We start from the raw sequence: 18859 nt of genomic DNA, 5'->3' as shown, positions 1-18859 counted from the left end.
TCTCTTCTGTACAATCCTACCTATACTCTTTCTACCGGACAACCCCATCTCTGCTGAATAATCCACTTGAAAGCTGATAAGTGTTTAAAATGTCCAAGACTGAGAACGATACTTTGTTCAAATAAAAAGGATACAGGGAGAAGGTAGGTAAATGGATGATAAATCAGCTATGATCAAATGATGGAGCGGACTCCACGGAGAAAATGGCCTAACTCTGATCCCACGTCATGTGGTCTGATGGAAAACCCACACAATCACGGGGCAATGTGCAGACTCCACATGGACAGCAGCCAAGGTCAGAACTGAACTCCAGTCCCTGGTGCTGTAAGACAGTGGTTCTGTTGGCTGTTCCACATTTCCAAAGTCACAGTAGATTTATCACCAAATTACGCATACACTCGGTGGCCACTTTATTAGGTACACCTGTGCATCTGCTCGTTAATGTAATTAACTAATCAGCCAATCATGTGACAGCAACTCTATGCATAAAAGCGTGCAAACATGGTCAAGAGGTTCAGTTGTTGTTCAGACCAAACATCAGAATGGGGAGGAAAAGTGATCAAAGTGATTTTGACCGTGGAATGATTGTTGGTGTCAGACGGGGTGGTTTGAGTATCTCAGAAACTGCTGATCTCCTGGGATTTTCATGCACAACAGTCTGTGGTATCTGCAGAAAATCATATGAGAAACAAAAAACATCCAGAGAGCGGCAGTTCTGTGGGTGAAAACGTCCTGTGCATGAGAGGTCAGAGGAGAATGGCCAGACTGGTTCAAGCTGACAGGAAGGTGACAGTAACTCAAATAACCACATGTTACAACAGTGGTGTGCAGAAGAGCATCTCTGAAAGCACAACACATCAAACCTTGAAGTGGATGGACTACAGCAGCAGAAGACCATGAACATACAGAAATATGCAAACTGGCTGGCCACTTTATTAGGTACAGAAGCTACCTAATAGTGTGGGCACTGAATGTATATCACCCACATATTGCCTTGTGATTGACTTCCTTGCAAGAATTTACAGAAAAATAAGGAAATACAATAGAATTTATGAAAACTATACATAACCGAAGACTGACATACAACCAGTGTGCAAATAAATAAATAACCCTGAGAGCTTGAGTTATAGAGTCCTTGAAAATGAGGCTGTGGAATCAGTTCAGAACAGAGGTGAGTCAAGTTATCCAAGCTGGTTCATTAGCCTTATGGCTAAAGAGTTAAATAAATAAGCAATACTGAGTTGTACGGTCCTTGAAAGTAAACTCATAGGTTGGTGAATCAATTCAGTGTTGAGGTGAATGAAATAATCCATGATGGCTGTGGGGTAATAGCTGTTCCTAAACCTCATGATGTGAGGCCCAAGGCTTCTGTCTGATGGTGGTGCAAGAAGTAAGTAGGAAATTTTAATTCTAAGTAAATATAGAATGAAGAAAGGCAGGTTCAGTTAGCAAATCTATCTCATTCATTAATGTGCTTTAGGAGAGGAAATTATTCTGCATGTGAATCCAGAACCACCAATATCCAGAGGAGATGCTCAGAAAAGGTTCATGAGAAAGATTCCGGGAATGAAAGGGTTAATGTATGAGGAGAGTTTGATGGCTCTGGGCCAGTACTCGCTGGAGTTTAGAAGAATGAGGGAGGATCTCATTGAAACCTGTCAAATATTAAAAGGCCGCGATAGAGTGGATGTGCAGAGGATGCTTCCTATAGTGGGGGAGTCCAGGACCGGACCACACAGAGGGAATAGACATGAGGAAGTTCCTTAGCCAGAGTGAGAGAAATCTCTGGAATTCATTGACACAGATGCTGTGCAATCCAAGTCACTTTGTATATTTAAAGGAGAGGTTGAGAGATTTTCGATTAGTCAGAGCATCAAAAGGTCTGGGGAGGAGGCAGGAGAATGGGGTTGAGAGGGATAATAAATCAGCCATAATGGAATGGCGAAGCCGTTCCCTTCTGACATCATCTGTAAGGAGTCTGTATGTCCTCCCTGTGGAATGCATGGGTTTTCTGCAGGTTCTCCGGTTACCCCCCCCCCCCCCCCAAACACAGTCCAAAGACATACTGGTTGACAGGTTATTGGTCATTGTAAAATTGTCCCATGACTCAGCTAGTGTTACAAGGCTGGTGCAGCTCGAAGGGCTGGATTGCACGCTCTATCTGGGTAAATAAATAAATGCCACCTTCTCATGGACACCATCAGGCAGGAAGTACAGAACCCTGGAGACCCCACCACCAAGTTCATGAACAGCTACTTCCCTTCAACCACTCGATTCTTGCAAATGATACTATGACCTCTTTGATCACTATGCAGTAAAATGGACTTTTCTTTGTTCTATTTGTGTTCTTCCTTGAAAAAAATGTGTAGAGTTTATTTTTAATTTACGTTTCTTTTGTGAATGGTGTGTCCTTGTTTCCATGTGCCTGTGATGCTGTGGAAAGTAAATTTCTCATACATGGAGATGTACAGATGACAACGAACATGACTTTAAATGTGCAGTGAGATAGGTTTGATGGACTGAATGGCTGTTTGCATATCTGTCCAATCAGGTGAGCAAGAACCATTGCTAAGAGCGGGTTTGCATTGTATACTGTTATCTGCTGCCTCACAAATTAAATAGAATAATCGTCACAATCGAGTTCAGATCCATTCTTTAACTGGTGGCATTGTTAAAACCATCGCCGAATGAAAGGTTCAAATACTTCTGTACTACATTGCGTCTCAGCTCTGATATAACCAGTGATTGATTCCAACCTAACGGTCGAATAATAAAGAATAATTTTCTTCCAGTTATAATGCCAGATTTGAATAATCAATTCTTGGCTGCAAAAGGAACCACAGACATTTCAGGAATCACTAAGGACACCCACCACTTGGGACATGCCCTCTTCTCATTGCCACCATCAGGGATGAAGTACAGAAGCTTGAAGACACACCCGATGTTTCCCCTCCACCATCGGGTTTCTGAACAGACCACGAACACTACCTCACAGGTTTTGCTTTCTAATAAAACTACTTTTTAAATTGAACTTTTTAATACATATTAGCTATTGTTTTTAAGAATTGTAATGTATTGCTATGACAAACCAACAAATTTCATGACATATTTAAATTATATTAAACCTGATTCTGATTTGGGAATACAGTGGATTTCGGTTAATTAGGCCATCGGATAATCTGGCGGCCGCTTATTTGGGACAACTCTTAAAGAACAAAATCTAATTGAGAAAATAGCTGGGATTCCCTTTGTTTATTTGGGATGCTATGCTGCTTAATTGAGACAAAAGACTGTTGCCAGTTTCTAGCTAGCGTCAGTCCGTGCGCTTGTGCGGCCATTAGACATTACACCATACTTAAGAGTGAACAGTTTTTAAATAGCGTCAGTTGTGTGTGTTTATGTTCAAAAATCAGTGACTTTTGTCACTGATAGTTAACAAGAAATTACCTGTAAGACCTCTCCTCATTCTCCTACACTCTAAGGAATTAAGACCTAACCTATTCAACCTTTCCCTATAACTTCGGTCAAGTCCTGGCAATGTCTTTGTAAATTTTCTCTGCACTCTTTCAATCTTATTGATATCTTTCTTGTAGGTAGGTGACCAAAACTGCACACAATACTCCAAATTAGGGCTCACCAATGCCTTATACAACTTCAACGTAACATCCCAAATCCTGTGCTCAATACTTTGATTTACAAAGTCCAATGTGCCAAAAGCTTTCTTAACGACCCTTGTTGTGGTCTCAGACAGAGTGGTTGCCATGATGCATTCAGATAGGATGCTTTCTACAGTGAAAGAAGGCCAGAAAGGTGGAAAGATAGGAGGGGGAGAAAGTGGAGAGAAGAATACAAAGGAGAGGATCAAAACCCTGACTTGGATCAATATTGGATTCAATTGCTCTTTTGGCTTTTACCGGGATCATAATCAGAATCAGGTTTAATATCACTGGCATATGTTGTGGAATTAGTTATTTTTGCAGCACCAGTACCTAATATATATTTTAAAAATTAAATTAAGTAAGTAGTGCAAAAAGAGATTTAAAAACAAGAGAAAAGGTATTTGAGCTTCAGAGAGTGGTGAGTGTTATTGGTAGGGGAAAACTGAGCTGAGCGACTACGGCTGTGGCTTAGTGTTAGGAATGAACAGTGCTCACACTTACAGCTGTGCTCTGCTTTATCATTAAGCTATTGATGTGAAGGGTCTCAATCTGATGCCCAGCTCCACTCTGCATACAGTACTGTAATCTCTTGTGCAAATAACTGCTGTTTTGGATAGCGGGTTTGAAAGCTCTGCATGCTCAGGAAAATGACAGTGCTTCAAACAATCCAATCACACCCTGTTGGATTTCAGTCTGCACAAAACAATTGGCCTCTGCCTTTCTATTGTTGGACCAGCTCGCTACAGTGAGTCCCGGGACTTAGACCCCTGAAAATACTGATTGGGATGGTAAGTGAGTAGGTAAGGAACCCGAAGGTGGTGGTGTTCCCCTGCATTTGTCCTTCTTACAGAGTAGTGCTGTGGTTAACACAACTCTAGAGCACCAGTGATTCGATTTGTGCCACTGTCTGTAAGGAGTTTGTACATTCTCACCATGACCATATGAGTTTCCTCCTGGTGCTCCAATTTCCTCCCACATTCCAAATGGGAGCAGGAGCTGCTTATTCAGCCCATCTAATCTGATAACCCATTCAATAAGACCATGGATGATTGAGTTTGACCTCAGTTCCAAATGTCAGTTACTCTATGTTCATTCACATCCATTAGTCAAGGGATGTGTTTGAGTCTCAAGTCCTTTCAAACATTAGCATGGTGATCTCCCCTTGAGTGGTCACAAAGGCTCTTGACTGGATATCTAGTTTGAATGGTGGTGCATCTCACTGAGTACAGGAATTGGGTTGTTATATTGAAGATATACAAAATGTTGGTGAGGTCTAATTTGGAGTATTTGTGCAGTTCCAATCACCTACCTAAAGGAAAGATAGCAAAAGATTGAAAGAGTACAGGACAAATTTACAAGGATGTTGCTGGGGCTTGAGGACCAGTGTCATAGGGAAAAATAGAACAGGTTAGGACTGTATTCCGTGGATATAGGAAAATGAGGGGAGAGTTAATAGATGTATACAAAATTATGAGGGGTATAGATAAGGTAAATGCAAGCAGGTTTTTTCCACTGAGGTTGGATGAGACTACAACCACAGGTCATGGATTAAGGGTGAAAGGTGAAATGTTCAACAGGTACACGAGGAGGGAATTTCTCCACTCAGAGGGTGATCTAAGTGTGAAAAATGTTGCTAGTGGAAAAGGCAGCAGAAGAGTCCTGATGAAAAGTCTCAGCCCAAAACATTGGCTCATTCTTCCTCTCCACGGATGCTGCCAGATCTGCTGACCTCCAGCACTTTGCGTGTGTTGATCTTGATTTTCAACATGTGCAGAATCTCATGTCTGTGGTGATGCACATTCTACATCAATATTTAAGAGAAATTTGGATAGGTACATCAATAGAGGTCCAGGTGCAGGTTGATAGAACTAGGCAGAAAAATACTTTGGCATGTACTGACTGGGCCAAAGAGCTTGCTTCTGTGCTGAAATGCTCTTTGACTCTATCTAACATTACAGCAATCCTTCAGTCCAGCAACAGCCTCAGCTACCATGCCACTCACCGATCCACAGCCGTCAGAGAGCAGCTGAAGTGATGGGGCTGGGAGGGGATCAAGATGCACAGCTGTTCCACGCTGAACGGACCCTGGTCCAGATGTTGTGCTAATAGATGCCTAGACTGACAAAACAAAGGTTCGTTCAACCTACTGTAGAAAGGGATTGCTGGTTGGGTTGGTGAGAAAGGAGACTGGCACTGGGGGTAAGCAGAGGTGAGAGAACAAACAGGAAATGTTTTGCTTTCCCCACATATCCTGCATTATAACTTTGAACAAATGTGACACAGGAGCAATCAAGCAAGAACGATCTGTAAAAGACGGAATAAATTATGTTGCTTCTTTTGGCTGACTAGTTAATTGCATCTGCTTCATACATCTACAAACAATCCAGTGTATTAATTACATTCTGTATGAGATATCCCACTCAGATCTCAGCTGACAGTTTCCCTGAGTTGGTTAATTACGTTCACTCCGGGTAGCCTCCACTACATCCAAAAATCCTTTAAATCACAAGACCATAGGACTAGAATTAGGCCATTCAGCCCATCAAGTCTCCTCCACCATTCCATCATGGCTGATTTATTACCATTCTCAGCCTCATTCTTCTCCCTTCTGCTGATAACCTTTGACACCCTTAATAATTATGAACCTAACAACCTCTGCTTTAGATATATGCAATGACTTGCTCTCCTGAGCTGTCTGTGGCAATAAATTCCACAGATTCACCACCCTCTGACTGAGAAAACATCCTCCTCATCTCGGTTCTAAATGTATGTCCCTCTACTCTGAGGATGTGCCCTCTGCTCTTTGACTCCTCCACCAGAGGAAACATCCTCTCCACATCCACTCTATAGAAGCCTTTCAACATTCGATAAGCTACAACGAGATCCTCCCTCATTCTTCTGAACTTCAATGAGTATAGGCCCTGTGGCATCAAATACTCTTTATACATTAACCTTTTATTCCCCGAATCATTCTCATCAGTGATCACAACTTTAGAAGGTACAGCAAGTAGCTCAGTGGCCGCAGCCTGCAGACAAGGTAGGAAAAAGACCAAAATATTAAAGGAGTAAGGTGAACAATCCCATAATAATATCCGGTCATGTCTTTTTGGTTCTTTACTCTAATCTCAAACCTCTGCTCCCCTGCAGCTATACCCACTCATGGGGAAGACTTTCTGAGTAAACCCCGAGGGTAAATTCCAGAGCTGGGGTCCCTAAGCTGGACCTATGTTGAGTTCGACACTGACTGGCAACTCCTGTGACACTGCTGGTGCCAAACTGTACTGGTCTCTGCCGTTCCTTTAGATTCATCAGCTGCTTGAAGGGGGGAGCCTACTGCATAGGCAACTTGCTCTCCATATCCTACTGCCCTGGCTTGCGTGTGACAGCTCGGACACAACATCCATGGTCGATGGAGGCTGCACTGTGTCTTTTCTCACTGTTTCCCAATGAAAGGAAGCCTCGGTGTTCTCCCTCTATTTCCAAAGCACAACTACAACAGCCAGCATTTCTGCCACACTATTCACCAGCAAAATCTCTTGAAGTCTTTTCCAATCAGCACAGTGCTCTCAGAAGCCAGGCAGCCACAGTACACCGTAAACTGCCACCAGGTGTACAAGATTACGTGGAGTACGAGTGGGGTGAATGTATGGAGAGACCAGAACCACAGGTCCTAGGTTTAGGGTGAAATGTGAATCACTTAAGGGGAACCTCTTTAATACCCGAGGGTGGTGCGAGCGTGGAATGAGCTGCCAGTGGAAGTGATAGAAACAGGCTGACCTGTAACATTTCGGAATAGTATGGTATATACACAAATAGAGGGGTACGTAGGTTGTGTTGGTTGTTAATGCAAACAACACATTTCACTATAAGTTTTGATAAATCAGTAAATTAATCTGAATTGGAAATAGTCCCTGTGGTGTTAGATGAGGCCAGGCAGAAAGCCGGGAAGAGCAAAGATGGGCTGATAGGCCTGTTTCTGTGCAGTGGTACCGTATGACTCCATGGCTTGGCAGAAGGAAGCCAAGCAGGTAAGGGGCCAGTCAGGGCACCACCCAAACCCACACATGGGCAATGATTATAACTAGTCACAGAGTCAGAGTCATTCAGTAGGCCTACAGGCCCTTCAGCCCATCTCATCCATGCCGTTTGTGTTCTCCAGTGAGCTTGTCCCATCTTCCCGTGTTTGACCATAGCTCTCAGAGTGGAGAATCAATGGAATTCTTTGCCACAGGCAACTGTGGAGGCCAAATCTTTATCGCAGAGGTTGACAGATTTTTGATTGGTCAGGCAATGAAGGGATATGGGGAGAAGGCAGGAGATTGGGACTGAGAGGAAAATTGAATCAGCAATGATGAAATGGTGGAGCAGACTCAATGGACTAAATGGCCTAATTCTGCTCCTATATCTTTTGGTCTTATGGTCTAAGCTTCTCCTATCCATGTACTAATCATAATGGCTTTTAAAAATTGCTAAAAGGTCTGTCTCAAACACTACTTCTGACAGCTTATTCCAAATACACACCACCCTTCGTGTGAAGTTCCCACTCCTGATGTCCCTTTTAAATACTTGCCCTTGATCTTAAACCCATACTCTCTTGACTTTAGTAATTCCTTCTGGGGGAAAAATTTCCTCTCAAGACTACTTAACATAAAACATAACACCACAGTACATGCCCTTTAACCCACAATGTTGTGCCGACCTTTTAACCTACTCCAAGATCCATCTAACCCTTCCCTCCCACATAACCCGTCATTTTTCTATCATCCGTGTGCCTATCTAAGAGTTCTTTAAATACCCCTGTTGTATCTGCCACTACACCACTCCTGGCAGCACGTTCCACACACCCACCCCTCACTGTGTAGAAAACCTACCTTGAGACCATACATATCGGAGCAAAATTAGGCCATTTGGACCATCACGTCTGCTCCATCATTTCATCATGGCTGATTCATTTTCACTCTCAGCCCCAAACTCCTGCCTTCTCTCCATATCCTTTCATCCCCTGACTGATCAAGAATCTATCAACCTCTGCCTTAAATGTACCTAATGACTTGGCCTGCACAGCTGCCTGTGGCAATGTGTTCCACCGATTACCCACTCTCCGAGTATAGAAATACCTCTTCATCTCTGTTCTAATTCGACGTCCCTCCATTCTGAGGCATAATTTTAAGGTGAATGGAGGGAAGTATAGGGGGGATGTCAGAACCATTGATTCTTCCTCATCGTTTGATGGAAAGGAAATAAAGAGCAAAAAGGGAGGGAGTGCAGAGATGAAAATGGATTGAGTGATGAAGAGCCACTGTACTGATTTGGAATCATTATCAAATACCACAACAACCACCTCTCACTCAGTATCAGCAAAACAAAAGAGCTGATTATTGACCTCAGGTGCAGGAAATTGGGAGTCCATGAGCCAGCCCTCATTAGGAGATCAACAGCAGAGAGGATCAGTTTCTTTAAATTCCTTGGCTTTACCATATTAGAGGATCTGTCCTGGGACCAGGACGTAAGTGCCATATCAAAGAAAGCACATCAGCGTTTCTACTTCCTTAGAAGCTTGGGTGAATTCAACATGTCATCTAAAACTTTGACAAACTTCTATAGATACAAATTGAGAGTATACTGACTGGTTGCAACACAGCCCAACTTTTGGTTTGTTAAATTTTTCTTGGTACGGAAACATCAATGCTTAGGAAAGCAAAGATTTACAGAAAGTGGTAATACAGCTCAGTCAATCACACGCAAAGCCCTCCCCAGCATTGAGCACGGCCACAAAAAAGCAACATCCATCGTCAAGGACCACCACAATCCAGGCCATGCTCTCTTCTCGCCTCTACCGTCAGGCAGGAGTTACAGGAGCCTTAGGTCCCACACCTCCGGGTTCAGGAACAACTATTACGCTACAACCTTCAGAACCCTGAAACAGCGTGGATAACTTCACTCACCTCAGCACTGCACTGACTTCCCAGCCTATAGTCTCACTTTTGAGGACTCTATAACTCATGTTCTCAGTCTTTTTTTCTATTTGGACTATTTGTCCTCTTTTTGCACATTGGTTGACAGACATTGTTTATATGTAGTTTTCATAAATTCTGTTGTATTTCTTTGTTTTCCTGCAAGAAAATGAATCTCAAGGTAGTACACGGTGAGATATACATACTTCGATAACAAATTTACATTGAATCCATAATTAAGGGTGTAGCTTTCAGAATGCTAAAACAATAGAAGCCTACAAAGACTCTGGTGCAATACACACAAAATGCTGGAGGAACTCAGCAGGCCAGACAGCATCTCTGGAAAAGAGTAAACATTTAATGTTTCAGGCCAAGGCCCTTCATCAGGACTCCCAATGAGGATCTCAGCCTGAAATGCTGACCATAGATTTTTCCATAGATGCTGCCCAGCCTGCTGAGATCCTCCAGCATTTTGTGTGTGTTGCTTTGGCTTTCCAGCATTTTCAGATTTTCTCGTGTTAAGATTCTGGTGTTATTCCTGTCACCAGAATCTTTACAGTATGGCCCGCAGTCCTCACACTTCAAGTTCACTCCAAGGCCAGATGCTGAAATAATTATCTCACTCTTCTAAATCCTGAGCTAACAAGTGTGGGTAGGAATTTCCGCCCGTGTGTTAACAGGTGCACAGAGAGGAAATTAAACCTGCTAAAGATTTTTAAAATCTCTGTCAAAGAGGTGTTTCTCTTATCCCAGCTGGTTACAGCGCAGTTAGGAGGTGGTGGCTTTTGCAATGAATATCCGACTGAGCTAACATAGAACATAGAAATTTACAGCACATTACAGGCCCTTTGGCCCACAGTGTTGTGAAATCTACTCTAGAAACCCCCCAGAATTTCCCTACCGCACGGCCCTCTATTTTTCTAAGCTCCATGTACCTATCGAAGAGGCTCTTAATAGACCCTATTGTATCCACCTCCACCACTACCGCTGGCAGTGCACTCCACGCACCCACCACCCGGTGTGAATTGGACTAATGGTTGGACAAACTTTGGTTGCTTACTCTAGACCCCTAAAGGCTGAGGGGTGACATGCTACAGGATTTAGAAATTATCAGGGGCATAGATAGGGTAGACATTCAGAATATTTACCCGAAGTTAGAAATGCCAAACATGCTCCACGCTCCTCTCCCTTCAAATTCCTTCTTCTCTAGCCCTTTACCTTTTCCACCTATCAGCTCCCGATTTCTTACTTCATCTCTCCTCCCCCATCCACCTGGCTTTACCTATCACCATCTAGCTTGTCCTCCTTCCCCTCCCCCCACTTCCTCATTCTGACCTCTTCCCTCGAGAGGGTGAAGTTTAAAGGTAACCTGAGGGGCAAGCTTTTTTTTCCTTTCGTCACACAGAGAGCGGTGGGTGCCTGGATTGTGTGACCAGGGGTGCTAGTAGAATCAGGCAGTCTGGTGGGGTCTAAGAGGCTTTTGGACAAACACGTGAATATGAAGGGAACGGAGGGATACGGGATGATACTCAGGAGGAGGACATTTAATATATATTGGCATCAAGATCTGCACAACTCTGTACTATTTATTAGTTTGTTCATTGTCCCCTTTTGCATGTTGGTTGTCAGTCCTTGTTAAATACAGCTTTTCATAAATTCTAGTGTATTTTGTAGAACTGTATTCCTGTAAATACCTGCAGGAAAACAAATCTCCAGGTAGTACATGGTGAGACACACTCAGTGGCCACTTTGCTCGTTAATGCAAATATCTAATCAGCAACTAAATGCATTAAAGCATCCAGGCACAGTCAAGAGGTTCAGTTGTTGTTCAGACTAAACATCAGAATGGGAAGAAATGTGACTTTGACTGTGGAACAATTGCTGGTGCCAGACAGGGTGGTTTGAGTATCTCAGAAACTGCTGATCTCCTGGGATTTTCACACATGACAGAATCTAGAATCTAAAGTTTACAGAGAATGGTGTGAAAAACAAAAATGCATCCACCCAGCGGCAGTTCTGTGGGTGAAAATCCCCTGTTAATGAACGGTGAGAGGTGAGTGGCCAGACTGGTTCAAGCTGACAGGAAGGCGACAACCACACGTTACAACAGAGGTGTGCAGAGAAACATCTCTGAATGCACAGCACATTGAACGTTGAAGTGGATGGGCTACAACGGCAGAAGACCACACAGGGTACCACTCCCGTACCTTATAAAGTGACCACTGAGTGCATGAGTACTCAGATTAAACATGTGATTAAATTTTGAACTGAACAGCATTGTGAGCCAAGTGGCTGCCCAGTGCTGTTCTGTTTGATGTTCCCTTTCTTCCCGTCTCTGGTCGGTCAGTCGGCCTCTCTCTCCCTTTCCCACCTCCCCCACAGCACACTCTTACCTCTCTCCCATTGTCCATTCCCACCTCTCTTTTCCCTTTGCCAATTCTGCAGCTACAGTTCTACCAGTTCACCCCCACCCTCCGCGGGAGCCAAGACAGGACATGACGCTTGCAAATTTCTACAGATGTAATTCTGCAGAGAGAATTGCATCACCATCTGGTATGGAGGCTCCAATGCACAGGATTGGGAAAAGCTGCCGAGGGTTGCAATCTCTGCCAGCACCATCATGGGCACTAGCCTCTCCAACATCCAGGACATCTTCAAAAGGTGATGCCTCAAAAAGATGGCATCCATCATGTAGGACCCCCTTCGTGCCCTCTTCTCACTGCCACCATCAAGGAAGAGGTCCAGGAGGCTGAAGACACACACTCAGCAATTTAGAATCAGATTTCTGAATGGGCATTGAATCTATGAATGCAACCTCACTACTTTTTTGCTCTCTTTGTGCACTACTCACTTAATTGTATATATTTGTATTTATAATTTATAGAATTTTTATTGTGCATTGCAATGTACAGCTGCTGCAAAAACAGCATATTTCATGACATGTGCTGGTGATATTAAGCCTGATTCTGAATTAAATCTAACATAGTGTGTTGTGAATGAGAAGATCTGGGAAATTCTGCCCTCTTACGATGTCACTGAAAGATGCAGACTGATCATTTTATCCCTTTTTTTGGAAAGAGTACACAGAAAAGGGTTAAAATGATTTATCCAATTATTTTGATTAAAAATATAAATAAGGTTGTTACTGTAAGTTAGGTTGGTGCTATTAAGGTGAAAGACAATTGCACTTGGAATGGGTTATTCTGACTGACTGAAGCTGACTTTATTTTGGTAATGACTCACAATAAATGGATTCTTATCGAAAGACATTTTGCAATTCTTTGCATCTTCAATGTAGCATCAGTTTAATGCAGTAAATTGTTAAATAGAAACAATTGGGTGAAGCTCTGGATGAAAGCACATGATTACTCACTGGGTTATTGGGCTGAAAGAGGGAGAGAGAAATGCACTGGGTGGGTGGGGGAGTGGAGAGGAAGAGGAGAATCAGAGAGGGAGGGAGAAGGGGAAGAGTGTGAGCAGAAGGGGAAATGAGAGGTAGAAAGAACAGGCAGAGGGAGGAGGTGGGGAAAAGGGGAACCAGAGGTGGAGAGACAAAGGAAGGGAGAGTGGGGCGGGGAAGAGTGTAGAGAGAAGGGGAACCAGAGCTGGAGAGACAAAGGCAAAGTGAGGGGGGGGGGTGTAGGGAGAAGGGAAATCAGAGGTGGGACAGTCAGAGGGAGGAGAAGTGGGCAGGGGTTTGGAGGGGTTGGAGGGAGGTTGGAAGGGGAAATGGGCAGAAGTGATGGGAGAGGCAGTGGGAGGCAGAGGGAGAAGAGAAGTAAGGGAGGGAGGGGAGGAGAGAAGGGAGAGGGGGAGGGGAGGGAGGAGAGAAGGGGAGTAGGATTTGGAAAGGGATGGAGAGGGGCAAGGGGGGAGGTGAAGGGAGTAGGGGTGGGTTTGGAAACTGGATGAATTGGGAAGGTGGATGGATGAAGATGAGGGGTTCGGTAAAGGCTGGAGATCGAAATTATGGAAATTAGGGACCAGTTTACAGGGAATTAACAAGCATGCATAACTAAAGCTGCCGCTGGATTGTTCACTGTCCCGGAACCAGCATTGTGAATGTCCTACGAATGGCCCCGGGTGTGGGCGGGGTTGGCAGTGGTCTCAGGGTTTGTGGATGCGAGCAAATATCAGGACCATCTCAGGGACATCGGCACATCCCCTGCGCGCACACACACACACACACACACACACACGTTGTACATATACAGTTACACTCATTGACACACATCCATAGACACGCATTCTTTCTCCCATCCTTATACACGCACTTTTAGTGATACAACAGGCGTTTCTCTCACACGCACACACTAACACACACACACGTTTGTGCACATACAGATACCCTCAGAGAAAGAAACACATTCATAGACACATTCTTTCTCTCATACTCAAACACTCGGGTTTACACACTTACACACACAGACGGTCTTTCACTTTCTCTCACTCAAACACACACTCACGTTCTCTTTTTCACAGACACACGCACACCCTTACACGCACAAACTCAGCATACACCCGACCCATCCTTTTCATCAAACGCACCGCCCAGAACACATTTTTGACTGGTACCCACCGACAAGGAGAGCCAGCGCACTGTATAGTCCTTTGTGACAAGGGATTGTGCATCGGAATAGATACACTCAGCAAATACACCAGCCCGGATCTCAAGGGAATCCAGTTTATCAGTCCACATTTCAAGCTCTCCCCAATAACGATGGAGCCGTTTGGGGGTTTCGAATATTAAATATTACCCAGCCAACCCCAAAATGCATTCTTTTCGCCACTTGCCTGCTGCGGGATGTGGGAAGAATTCTCTCCAACCTCAGAAAGTCTCCAGTTGCCAAAAAGAACCCCCCTGCCCCACACACAAGTGATTGCCCTCGCCTACTTCCCCGTTCGGGTCTTTGCACTTATAATGAAAGCCTTGCTCCCCCCTCCCTGTCGCAGGGAGGTAAGGAGGGGAGTTTCAATCTGAAACCGAGTCTTTGAAGTTAAGCATTTTCTCTTAACCCGGAGAACTATCTGCATCACGGGGAAATACAATCTCAGATAACGAGCTCTTCTGTAGATGAATCTTGTTCTTAATTCTTAAAACAAGGGTCACGCCGTTGTGTATTTCACCCCACCCACCTCAGACCCAAAGCTCAGCCCGCAATCTCTGCCAATTCTTGTCTTGTCGGGGACTTACCAAAAACTTGGGAGAACAATCCACAGAGAACGAGGAAGACCAACAATCCCATCCTGGCATCGCCGCTGGGCGGGGGCGCGCCAAGACTGCCAGGCAACTTCCAGCGGGTGAACGGGAGGTAGAGAGGGGGCTTGTGTTCCACAGACATCCACCCCGATGCACAGAAGGGTAATTTGTTGAGCGAGGGCCTTGAATGAAGTGTGGGCAAACGGGAACGGCCAAGTTGGGAACAGTTCCCCTCCCGGCGATAGCGGGCAGATCCGAGCCCTTTTGGTCGGCGGAGCTTGGACTGGATGTACCTCGGCTGAAGGAATCCGTCAGACGGAGGAAGCGATTGAATCCGATATCGAGATCTCAACTTTTCTCGCCAGAATGCGGAGGTCGGCGGAGAATCCTTGGATTTGATCCTGATGTTGTCCAAAATCCACAATCTTTAAAACCTCTCCCTCTCTCACACACACACACACATGCACAAACACACACACACACACGCACACACACATACACACACACACACTCTCTCTCTCCTCTCTCTCACACACACACACAAACTCACACACAGCCTTGGATACTGCCGTGTCTTTTCCACCGTCAGGTTTCTGATGACTGACTTACATTGTAGTTCAACTGGTAATAAGCAATGGTATTTTATCTTCAGCCTTCCGTTTTAGAGTTTCGTTATAATCCGGCTGCATCCCTTCTCTGCGGGCAGGCGTAGAGTTCTACTTGGCACGGGGTAGGTCTTTTACATCTTCAGCAGTTGTGTGAGTGTGTGTGTATGTGTATGTGTACCGTATCTTCAGCCTCAGACACACATACACACACACTGGCGCGCTCTGAAGCGACAAGAGAACAGCTCGAGAATACCACCAGCACAGAGGGAGAGAGGGAGAGAGAGAGAGAGAGAGAGAGAGGAAAAAATACACACAACTTGGGAAAAAGGGGTGGAGAGAGCCTGTGGAAAGGATGGTCTGGATTCAACCATTCAGGCGTGAAACAGAGAAGCGGAGGCACGGGATTTGGCTTGGGTGCCGCGCGAATGCTTTTAATGTTCATGTGAAGTTCGACAAGGAAAAGGGGAAACGTGTTTTTTTTCCATCAATTGTCTGAAGCTCAAATTGGTAGATTCGGCTCTCCAATTCCTTCAGTTATCGAGACACCGTCTAAGTTCGGGCTCGGTGCGCGCTGTTTTGGGTGTGCAGAAGCATTCCGGTACTTTTTGGACAATATTTCTAGAATTAATCTGTCATTCAGATGCAAAGGAGTCAGGGTTGGGGATTTTAAAATATAAATTAGCACTTCTCTCTACCACCTGGTGAGTTTAAAAAAAATACGGAAGCCCTCCGTTAAAATCCTGAATATTTATTGGTTCTATCTAACATTATTCAGATGGAATTCCTGGCTTCGGACCGAGTTGACAGTCGCAATCTTTCCTTCTGTTCATCCTCCACTAGTTCGGGCTGTTTTTTTTAAAACCACCATTCGCGATTGTAAACTATTATCACCAACTGGTCACCACCCCGAGGAATTTGGATAGTAGGAGCACATCAGGTCGCAACACAAAGAGCCTCTCCGAGAGATAGCCATGGGTCTCTCAGAATTTCGTAACAGGATACCTCTCTCTCTCTCTCTCCACTTAACGTGAACCATTCACGTTATCAGAACCATTCTCCGCAAACTATCTGATGGTCTGTCTGACCGACTATCCCTTCCTGCCTATCATGGGCAAAAAATTTCACGGGGGGAAAAGCTCAGAGTGTGCACAAAATTTATTTGCGTACAAGAAACAGCAGTCTCTTGCGCCTCCTGTTGGTCGCACGGTATACAGAGTCTCCCCAAGCCAAAATTTTACTATTCCCCCAATTCAAGCACGTCGGGGAAGATACTGCACGCTTTATCAAACATACTTCTGTTTTAAAAACATGAAACTACTGATGCCATGGAGTCTTGCCTTAAAGTTTATGACACAGAAGCGAATTCACTTTCGGTTCTGTCAGAACAAAGACTCCACAAAGCGGAAAGAACCCAGCCAGTCAACCAATGCACGTGGGAAGAGAGAGACCAGGCAATGTTTTGGGTCTGGTATCCTCTCGGCATTTGCTTCCTGATTTTTAAAAATATATCTGTTTGCTTTCAGTTCTAACAGTTCTTCCCGTTTTCCCTCACTCCCACCCTCCACCAGGCAGATAGTTCCCCTTTTTGTTCAGTTGAACACCGTGATTAAATCTAGATCTACTTATCTCCCTCCCACCAACCCGCCGCACCCCTCCCATTTCCAGTACATCCCAGAATTAACATTTGTTGTGTTAGAAACGCCTCCTATCCGAGTCTCCCACCACTGAGCACTGCTACAAGAAGGCAGCATCCATCATTGAAGACTCCACCATCTAAGTCATGCTCTTTTCTACCACTGGGCGGGAGGTACAGAAGCCTTGGACCTCACGCCAGCAGGTTCAGGAACAACTTCAACCGTCAGACACCTGAACAGTCCTCGATAACCTCATTCACCTCAATCTACAGACTCTGCAACTCATGTTCTCAGTATTAGTTATTTACTTATTTTAATTTGTATAATCTGCCTTCTATTGCAAATTGATTGTCAGTCTTTGTTTACCTTGAGATTTTCACAAATTCTTTTGCATTTCTTTATTTTCCTGTAAATGCCTGCAAGAACATGAATCTCAAGGTGACATATGTGTACTTTGATAACAAATTTACTTTGACTTTGGTCTACTCTACTCTGTTTAGACCAGGGGTTCCCAAACCTCTTTATGCCATGGTCCAATATGTGGCTCCCGGGCTGAGAAACCCTGCTTTAAATTCATAACTGTGTGGCTAAGCACAGCTCAAATACCATTTCTACATTTGCCAATGACACCACTGTTATTGTTAGAATCTCAGATGGTGAGGAGGAGGCAGGTGAGGGGGAAGGTTAGTGAGTGAAGCTGGTAGGTAATAGGTGAAACTGGTAAAAGAGAGGAGAGTAGACCATGGGAGAAGGGAAGCAGGAGAGGCTCCTGAGTGAGGTGAGGAGAAGAGAAGGGTTAAGAACGGGAACCAGAGTTAGGAATGGGGAAAGGGGATGAAATTACCAGAAGCTGGAGAAATTGATGATCATGCCATGAGGTTGGAAGTTACCCAGATGGAATACGAGGTATTGCTCCTCCAACCTGAGTATGACTAGAAGGGTAGGGGAGACTAAAAACAGAGGACATAGACTGAAGGTGAGTGAAGAAAAATTCAGAGTTGAGTTCATCTACATCCACGGATACAGTGAAAAACTTGCTTGTAGCAGTATGACAGACACAGGGCATCAGATAAGCAGCATTCACAAGGGAAACATCAATTATACAAATATGCACCAGGGAAGGACAAGGGGAGCCGGGGGAGGTGATGGGTAGGTGAGGAGAGAAGGGACCAGAATGAGGAATGGAAAAGGAGAGAAAGAAACGGGAGAAACTACTGAAAGTTAGAGAAATTGCTGTTCCTGCTTTCAAGATGGAGGTTGGAAGCTACCCAGATGGAACTGCCAAGCATGGAAGGCTGGTAAATGGTAAATACTTGGCTACTTTTCCTTGTGAATATTCCCCTGAGATTCATGTTCTTGTGGACATTCACAATAGATACCAAGAAACACAACAGAATCTATGAAAAATTACAACAAACAAAGACAGAGAAAAAACCATTGAGCAAAGGACAACAAACTGTAAATACTGCATAAAAATAAAGAAAGAATTCTGGGCAGATGGGGCTCATCAGCTGTGGCTGGCAGCTCATCTAGGAGAATCTGATCTCATAGCTCTGTTGTCTTGTGGCTATACCCACTCATGGGGAAGGCTTCGGGAGTAAACTCTGAGGAAAAGTCTGGAGCAGGGGTCCAGATTTAACTGGCAACTCTTGCAGTGCCACTGGTGCCAAACAGTATGGGTCTCTGCTGTTGCTTTGGATTCGTCAGCTGTGTGAAGTGAGGGAGCTTGCTGCATGGGTGACAGCTTGTACTCCACATCACTACCCTGACCTGCATACTAGCTTGCGTATACGTAGACAGCTGA

The 18859-nt window shown here is 44.5% G+C and overlaps 1 protein-coding gene across 5 annotated transcripts in view; it reads right to left on the bottom strand.

Moving 5' to 3' along the window:
- Positions 1–18859, bottom strand: part of robo2 (roundabout, axon guidance receptor, homolog 2 (Drosophila)) — a 1389008-nt gene that overhangs the window by 562567 nt on the left and 807582 nt on the right. Inside the window, exon 1 of one of the 5 annotated variants that reach the window (XM_073044781.1) lies at positions 14808–15722. The exons of 3 other annotated variants lie outside the window; for them this stretch is intronic. In XM_073044781.1, coding sequence (XP_072900882.1) covers positions 14808–14955 — 148 coding nt within the window. In that variant the 5' untranslated portion in view covers positions 14956–15722. Of the gene's footprint in view, positions 1–14807; positions 15723–18859 lie in introns of those variants that run through there. One more of the 5 variants, XM_073044784.1, reaches the window with a different exon arrangement.

This window comes from Hemitrygon akajei, chromosome 5 (genome assembly GCF_048418815.1).
Source record: "Hemitrygon akajei chromosome 5, sHemAka1.3, whole genome shotgun sequence".
Lineage (NCBI taxonomy): Eukaryota > Metazoa > Chordata > Chondrichthyes > Myliobatiformes > Dasyatidae > Hemitrygon > Hemitrygon akajei.
This window is presented reverse-complemented; position numbering and strand designations above follow the sequence as displayed.